The following is an 8104-nucleotide window of genomic DNA, read 5'->3' as shown; positions in this document are numbered from 1 at the left end:
TCAGGGGAGTGGAGGGGGCCAGAGCTGTCTGAGGGGGCTGCCAGGAGTGCACATCTCCCCCCCGGCTGCTCTGCCCTAGCTGCTGCCAGCAACGTCCTCGCTGCTCTCCTGGGACCTGGCAGGGCCAGCACTGTGCCCGCCAGCCCTGGTGGGGTTAATCCTTGGGGGCTTGGGCATGCCCTAGAAGTGGCTGGTGTGTCACCCCCAGAGCCAGCATGGCTGGGGGCAGCAGGACGGCACCCCGGGGGGCAGCAGGACGGCACCGCGCGGTGCAGGGTATGCACATGGGCACCCAGCCCGGGGTGCCTGGGGGACCCGGGTGCAGCATGCTGGGGCGAGCTCAGGGCCATGCGTGCTCCCTCCGCAGCCCGGCGCCATGGCTGAGAAGGGCCTGGACCCCGCATGCGTCTCCATCGCCCTGGAGGATGCGGTGTGCCACACCGGCGCCCAGGATGCCCCGCTCCTCACCACCCACCTGAAGAAGGTGGAGAACCACATCACAGAGGCCCAGCGCTTCTCGCACCTGCCCAAACGCTCGGCCGTGGACATTGAGTTCATCGACCTGTCCTACTCCGTCCGCGAGGGCTCCTGGTGGAAGAAGAGAGGTAGGCGGCTTCGTGGGCCCTGGGAACAGAGGCCCCCATGAGCTGGGGACCCAGGAGATCTCGCTGGGGGGCTTTGGGGGCAGAGCAGGGCAAACGGGAGGTGACTTTTGCTCCATGTGCTTCCTTGGTGCCAGCAGGACAGGAGGGGGCAGAGGCCCCACAGCAATTCCCAGCCCAGGCAGGAGCTGCCCTCGGGCTGTGTCTGTACAGCGCCGAGCACCTGGGCCAGGCAGCCACAACTGCCAAGTGAATAGCAATCACCTGCTGCTCCCACCTGGGCCCCTGCAGTGATGAGGGGCTGGAGCAAGTCCCTCCTGCTCCTATCCCCATGCACGCAGGGTGGGTGTGATGTGCTGAGGTTTGCGGAGGCGGGGGTCCTTGCTGTTCGGAGGACATGGCTCCCGAGGCCTTAGCCCCAACCTCTCCCTGCTCTTGGGGCGCAGGGGGTGAAATGCAGCCACCTCTGGGGCGGGGCAGCAAAGGACACTGGTTTCCAGTGGAAGTGTGGGAGAGGGCTTGGGTAGCAAGGCAGGACAGGATTGCCCAGGGACTGTCTGTCTCCAAGGCCTTTCCTGGCACCTCTGTGTCCGGGTGCAGCTCTGGGCCCCAGAGAGCCAGAGGGGAGGGGAACAGGCAGATGGCAGCTGGTGGGTGGTAGTCTCCTTTAATTAGCTCCCCTCATTACTGGGATGCCAATCAGAGGGTCCCAGGAGACGCATGAGAAGGAGATCCTGGCATGGCTGTGGGAGGGCTGGGATCCTGGCGCTGCTGGCTCAAGTTTGCAGGGGCTGAGGTCCCTGCTGCCTGGCAGAGGTGTGTTGCTGGTGGCACCTGGTGCCCGGCTGTCCCAGGCTTTGCTGCAGGGAGCGGCTTTGTCCGGTACCTTCCTGGCCCTTGCCTGGAGCTTGGGAAGTGCCGCAGTGATACAGATGGGGAAACTGGGGCACGGAGTGGGGACATGCCAGAGGTCCCCCAGCGAGTCAGTGGCAGAGCCCAGTGGCTGCCCGGCTCCCCCACTAGGCCATGCTGCCTTCTAGGGGAGATCCTCACCAAGCCTCTGCCAACCCCCGATCTGCCTGTGAGCAGGGAGTGGGGCTGCAAAGGGGCAGGAGCTGATAGGCAAAGGGGGCCGCTGTTGCGGGGCTGTTTGAGCAGGAGCTGGGGCCCAGGTGGATGCTGATGCCCCTGTGCCCTGCCCAGGCTGGCACCCCCGGCAGCAGCCTGGGAGTGGGGGGCGGGGTGGACAGCCTGCTGCGTGCTGTCTGCGTGGCTGCGGGGTTACTGGCAGTCAATGAACTCAAGTAACCGCGCTGCAGGCTGCAGTGGATGGACGTGAGCAGCATCCATGCGGGGCTGGTGACAGTGGCAGTGGGGGTGGGGAGCCGCGGCGGCTGGCTTGGCAGGGAGGCGCTGTGCATGCCCCCCTTTCCCTGCCTCCCGCGGGGCTGAGCCGGCGGCCCCAGCCAGGTCACTCGGCTGGTCCCAGGGCCCCCACCCCGCTGCGTGCTGCTGGGCAGTAGCCATCCGGCTCCCCGGGAGGGCCGCGGAGGGGCAGGACAGGGCACGCTGAGAGCAGAGCTGTTGGGCATCCTCGGGCCTGATGCCAGATCTGTGCCTTCCCTTGCAAGGGAGGGAGGGAAGGGTGCAGCTGCAGGGACTGGGCTGTGGAGCCCCTCGAGTCAGGGGAGAATCCCCGCTAGGCCCTTGCAGTACAGGGTCTATGATGCACGCAGGTGCTCCGTGCGCCTGGTGCCGGCGGGCGGCTTCTGCTGCGTTGCTTCCTGCCCAAGACTGACCTCCCCAGCCCTGGGAGGATGGGCCCTGGGGACTGTCCCAGGTCCCATGAGGCTGGGGGCAAGGGGCTTCCTGGGGCTGCAGCATTCATGCATTAACCCCTGCACTGCCAAGCAGTCCGGTGCCACCTTGGCCACTGGACTCGAGGGGCAGGAATCCACTCAGATCCCTCTCGGGCCTCTGCTCCCTCTTGGATCTCTGCTCCCCCTGTTCTCCCTCAGCTGCTCCCACCCTGCTGCCCAGATGCCCCGCAGGGGGGATTGATCTGGGTGCTGCCGAGTCCTTCCTGACCCTTAACTGAGCCACTGGAGCCCTGAAGCCTGCGGTTGGGTGGGCCTCGGCTGCGTGCAGCTGGGTGGGTTGCAGGAGGCAGGAGCCTGTCTGCTCTGTGCGACATGCCCCCTCCATCCTGGCCCCGATGCTGATCCTTCACCCCCAGTTAGAGCCAGTTCCCGGGGCACGCGCTCCCCAGACACCCAGCTCCCGGCTCCACAACCTGCTAATCAGGCTTGCGATGCATTAACTCCAGGTCTGATTAGTGGCTGCCGTTGCATCATGGCCGAATGCAAAAGCAGTTCTCAGCCCTGGATCCACTGTGGGGCCCGGGGGGCCGGGGCCGCCACAAGCTCTTCATCCCGGCGCACCCTGGTGCCATCCCGGACACCCCAGTGCAGCCGCTGGCACGCGAGGACCTTGCTGTGCTCTCAGAGACTTGGGGCGAGGCCTGGGCTGGGAGGTGGTCTCCTTTGGGCCTGAGCAGCTGCACCATGGTCCCTGCCTCATTCAGTGTGTGCCAGGGCTGCCCAGGCCCCTCACCCCCTGCTCTGTGCACCCCCCAGCTCAGCCTCCTTGTCTCATGAAATTCAGCACCCCGCTGTCCCGGTCCAAGGCTGGCAATAGGCTACCTGCCTTGTAGGCCGTCTGCCCTAGGGTCCTGGCACTGCAGGTACCATCTCCTGTGGCTCAGGTGGGGCACAGAGCTGTGCTCCACCCTGGGCTGATGGGATGGGTCTGCATGGAGGCATTGCCAGGGCAGCGCCGGACGGTCTTGCAAATTTCTCGGGTGGGACTGGGGCTGTGAATGTGCGGGAGAGCCGCTGAGGGGTGGATGTGCGGGTGGATGAGTTTCAGAGCCCAGGCTGCTCTGTGCCTCAGTTTCCCCTCTCTGAACCTTTCAGAGCCCACCTGCAGCCATACGGGACTTGTGCATCCTGCCTAGCTGAGGGCTGGACAGTCTCTGGGTCCACACTCCACTCACTGGGAGCTCCCACCCTTGCACCCAGGCACTTGCCTTGGCCTAAAGCATCATCCAAAGAGGCTCTGGGCTGCTTGGCAAGGCTTCAAGGCTTCTCCCCTGTCCCCAGGATACAAGACACTGCTGAAATGCCTGTGTGGGAAGTTTTGCAGGCGTGAGCTCATCGGGATCATGGGCCCCTCGGGCGCCGGGAAGTCCACGCTCATGAATATCCTGGCCGGGTACAGGTGAGGCCGGGCTGGGGTGCAGGGCGGGGGCTGTGCGGCAGGGCTGGTCCCCCGGGAGCGGTGAAGGGGAGCCGGGGTCTCGCCAGCAGGCCCCTAGGGCACGGGGCTGCCCGCTCCTCACCAGCACTCGCCCGTGTCTCCAGGGAGACGGGGATGAAGGGGCAGATCCTGGTGAATGGGCGACCACGGGACCTGCGCACCTTCCGCAAGATGTCCTGCTACATCATGCAGGACGACATGCTGCTGCCCCACCTCACCGTGCTGGAGGCCATGATGGTGAGTGCCCACGGGTTGGGGGTTGGACCTGTCCGGCCCTTGGAGCTGGGCACTGGGCTCTGGCCGGCACCCCGTGGGAGCAACGCAAGTGCCCTTGGTGGTCCCAGCTGTTACTAGGGAGCCTGATGCTCGTAGCAAGGTGGTGGGGGGCTCCTCTTGCCCCCCACTCCCTGCTCCATCCAGCTGGGGGCTGAGTGGCACCTACCCTGCCCTGCCAGCCCCTTCCTGAGCCCTGGGGTCTTCTCCTGTCCCCCCAGGTCTCCGCTAACCTGAAGCTGAGCGAGAAGCAAGAGGTGAAGAAGGAGCTGGTGAGTTTGGGGACTCGGTGACAAGGGGGTGGTGGGAGGAGGCACCCGTGGGACAGCAGCATGGCCCAGCCCTCCACGGGCCTGGCCGGGACGCGGGCAGAGGCAGGGAGACGTGCTGGGTGCTCGGAGATGTTGTCCTGCACCACGCAGGGCAGGTGGCATCAGGGGCCCTGAGCCCAGCCACAAGTGACCCTATGTGCGCGTGTGTGTGTGTGTGTGTGTGTGTGTGCATGTCTGCACGTGCGTGGGGTGCAGGTGAACGAGATCCTGACCGCGCTGGGGCTGCTGGAGTGCTCCTACACCCGCACCATGTCGCTGTCCGGGGGCCAGTGCAAGCGCCTCGCCATTGCCCTCGAGCTCGTCAACAACCCCCCGGTCATGTTCTTCGACGAGCCCACCAGGTGAGCGCCGTGCCCCCGTCCCCAGGGACCCCATCCTAGGGCCTGCCTGGCTCAGTGAGCCCGGGGTGGGAATTTGGGAGGCTTTGCAGCTGGGGCATTGTGGGGAGAGCCAGCGGGGCCAGGGGGTTGTCGGGGCTGAGTCCCCAGACCAGGGGCAGCTGGGCAGCCCCCCCCAAAAGCCCCTGCGCACAGGCTGTGTTATCTCTTCCCTGCCTGTTTTCACCTGCCCCCTCTTCTCTCTCCTGCCCCCCGTGCCCCGCTGCAGCGGCCTGGACAGCGCCTCCTGCTTCCAGGTGGTCTCCCTCATGCGGTCCCTGGCCCAGGGCGGCCGCACCATCATCTGCACCATCCACCAGCCCAGCGCCAAGCTCTTTGAGATGTTCGACAAGGTCAGCCCCCCGGGCCACCCCCCTGCGCTGGTTCTGGGGCCTGGGGTCCGCGCGGCGCCCTGCCACCCCTGCCTGTGCTCTCTTGCAGCTCTACATCCTGAGCCAGGGCCAGTGCATCTTCAAGGGGGTGGTGACCAACCTCATCCCATACCTGAAGGGGCTGGGCCTGTACTGTCCCACCTACCACAACCCTGCTGACTTCAGTAAGTGCCCAGCCTGTGCCAACCTGCCTTCCCTGCGGCTGCTGGGGGGGACCGGGCCGGCCCCACCGCCCAGAGCTCCCCACAGCTGCCCTGGGAGCTGGGAAGCTCGGGCCGCTGTCCCGGCGTGCTCCAGCTCACATGAGCCTGTCCTGGGGTGTGGGAGCATCCTTCCCTTCCTGTCCTAAACTCTTTGCATGGTGGCTGGCTGAGCTACCGCTATCCACCCCCCAGAACCAGCTGCATTTTCTGTGTGGCAGGTCCCCTCCCTCGGAGCTCGGGGCAGGGACATTCGCCAAGTGCCCTGAGAGCCTTGGAGGGGAATGGGCCCTTGCTTGCCTTGCACTGGCCCGCACCCCATGGGGGTCTCCCCAAGCCAGACCCCCGCCTTCCCCCCCCGGAGCTCGGCGCTGGGGCTGGGCGGGAGTGCGGCTGGACCTGGCGCGGCTCAGCCCCTGCTCTGTGGGTCCCCAGTTATTGAGGTGGCCTCGGGCGAGTACGGAGACCTCAACCCCGTCCTGTTCCGCGCCGTCCAGAACGGGATGTGCACCATGGTCGAGAAGAAGAGCAGCCCCGACAAGAATGATCCCTCGTGCCCGGCCCACTGCCTGACGGTGAGCTCGGGCTGGGCCAGCCTGCCATGCCGGGTGGGGAAGTGGGTCGTCCTGCAGAGCCCCTAGGCACTTCTTCCCATGCCCCTGGCAGCCCCATGCTGCCACCCTGCCCAGCCGATGGGCACAACGCCCTTCAAGGGGGCCTGAGAGGCAGGTGGGGTGCAGGGAGCAGGCAGGGCTGGCTGGGCTCTGGGAGATACCAGGGGAGTGGGCGCTGGTCCCTGACTCCCCCTCTCCTCGTGGCTCCAGGACGCGGATCACATCGAGAGCCACACATTCGCCACCAGCACCACGACCCAGTTCTGCATCCTCTTCAAGCGAACCTTCATGTGCATCCTGAGAGACACGGTACGGGCTGCCGGGCAAGGCGGGTGTGAAGGGGCCAGAGCCCAGGCCCGCGGGGGGAAACGGGGATCAGAAGGGGGCACAGGGCAAGGGCCGGGTGGGGTGGAGGCGATGAGTGGCTGGGCCCGATCCCTGAGTGTGGCCTGTCCGGTGCTGCCCGGCAGGTCCTGACGCACCTGCGCTTCATGTCGCACGTCTGCATCGGGGTGCTCATCGGGCTGCTCTACCTGCACATCGGCAACGATGCCAGCAAGGTCTTCAACAACACCGGCTTCCTCTTCTTCTCCATGCTCTTCCTCATGTTTGCTGCGTTGATGCCCACCGTCCTCACCTGTAAGGAGACCGCCCCACCCCCGGGCCCCTGATGGGAGCTCATGAGTGCCCCCATCCTAGGCAGGCCCTGGGCTGGGGAGCATGGTTTGATCGTGCATTAAAATCCCTGGCTTTACCATGTCTGCTGGTGCATGGGACTGCTGCTGCCCCGGCCTGGGTCTGAGCCGGGGTGGCAGGGGGGGCACTGCTGGGGGCTGCGCTCTGGCTCCCTGCATGCTGAGATGAGGGACAGGGGAAGGGTCTTTCTGAGAGACCCCCTGGCCTGGACAGAGCTGCTGCCTGCCACACCCCGGCTTTCCAGCCAAACGAGCTCCATCCCAATGCCCATCAGCTCCTGCCATGAGGCCCCCGAGATGCTCACTCGTGGGCAGTCTCCGGCCCTTGGCGTGAGCCTGGGGGGAGGGACAGGCAATCCAGAGCCCAGCTGGGTTTTCGGGGCTGATCCGGGGCCCTCCCCAGGCTGCTGATCATGCCCCTCTGCCTCCGCAGTCCCCCTGGAGATGTCCGTGTTCCTGAGAGAGCACCTCAACTACTGGTATAGCCTGAAGGCCTATTACCTGGCCAAGACCATGGCAGATGTGCCCTTCCAGGTGAGGAGAGGGGGGAGGGCGATACAGGGCAGCCTTCCCAGGAACGGGGGTCCCATGGGCCCTGGACATGCTGTGCCAGGTGCCTGCTGTGCCAGGGGAGGGGTCCAGAGCTGCTAGTCCCTGTGCTGGGAGCTGCCCAAGGCATCTGAGCATCCCTGCCCCTCCACCTCCTGCCCTGCAGGTGATTTGCCCCATCGCCTACTGCAGCATCGTGTACTGGATGACGGGCCAGCCCCCCGAGGCCACGCGCTTCCTCCTCTTCTCTGCCCTGGCCACCTCCACTGCCCTGGTGGCCCAGTCCCTGGGGCTCCTCATCGGAGCTGCCTCCACCTCCTTGCAGGTCAGAGGGGCTCTGGGTGGGCCAGGGAAGGCTGGGGCAGCATGTGATCATCGGCGGTGCCAGGGCGTGAGGGTGCGTGACCGTGTGTGCAAGGGGGCACGTGCTGTTACTGAGCAAGCGCAGGCACATATGAGGGCACGAGCGAGCCAGGCATGACATCCAGCACACGTGTGTGTGCACTGGGTGTGAGCCAGCTGCCTCAGCACGTGCGCCGAGGGGGCTCCCTGCCCTACCGCAGCTCCTGACTCCCCGCTGCCTCTGTCCCAGGTGGCCACATTCGTGGGGCCGGTCACTGCCATCCCCGTCCTGCTCTTCTCAGGCTTCTTCGTCAGCTTCAAGACCATCCCCACGTACCTGCAGTGGAGCTCCTACGTCTCCTACGTCAGGTGGGCAGCGCGGCGGGACTGGGCCTTGAGCATTCCCGTGG

The 8104-nt window shown here is 66.0% G+C and overlaps 1 protein-coding gene across 1 annotated transcript in view; it reads left to right on the top strand.

Annotated features, from left to right (window-relative positions):
• Positions 1-8104, top strand: part of ABCG4 (ATP binding cassette subfamily G member 4) — a 22431-nt gene that overhangs the window by 7156 nt on the left and 7171 nt on the right. Inside the window, exons 2-14 of the mRNA XM_019510369.1 lie at positions 368-605; positions 3764-3881; positions 4025-4157; positions 4415-4465; positions 4721-4866; positions 5132-5255; positions 5344-5458; positions 5930-6069; positions 6319-6417; positions 6579-6747; positions 7237-7337; positions 7519-7677; positions 7945-8063. Coding sequence (XP_019365914.1) covers positions 377-605; positions 3764-3881; positions 4025-4157; positions 4415-4465; positions 4721-4866; positions 5132-5255; positions 5344-5458; positions 5930-6069; positions 6319-6417; positions 6579-6747; positions 7237-7337; positions 7519-7677; positions 7945-8063 — 1703 coding nt within the window. The 5' untranslated portion in view covers positions 368-376. The remainder of the gene's footprint in view (positions 1-367; positions 606-3763; positions 3882-4024; positions 4158-4414; positions 4466-4720; positions 4867-5131; positions 5256-5343; positions 5459-5929; positions 6070-6318; positions 6418-6578; positions 6748-7236; positions 7338-7518; positions 7678-7944; positions 8064-8104) is intronic.

The sequence above is a fragment of the Gavialis gangeticus genome, unplaced genomic scaffold (assembly GCF_001723915.1).
Source record: "Gavialis gangeticus isolate Ggan-Ray unplaced genomic scaffold, GavGan_comp1, whole genome shotgun sequence".
In the NCBI taxonomy this organism is placed as follows: domain Eukaryota; kingdom Metazoa; phylum Chordata; order Crocodylia; family Gavialidae; genus Gavialis; species Gavialis gangeticus.
The sequence above is the reverse complement of the archived record's forward strand: the minus strand, read 5'-3'. Positions and strand labels throughout refer to the sequence as shown.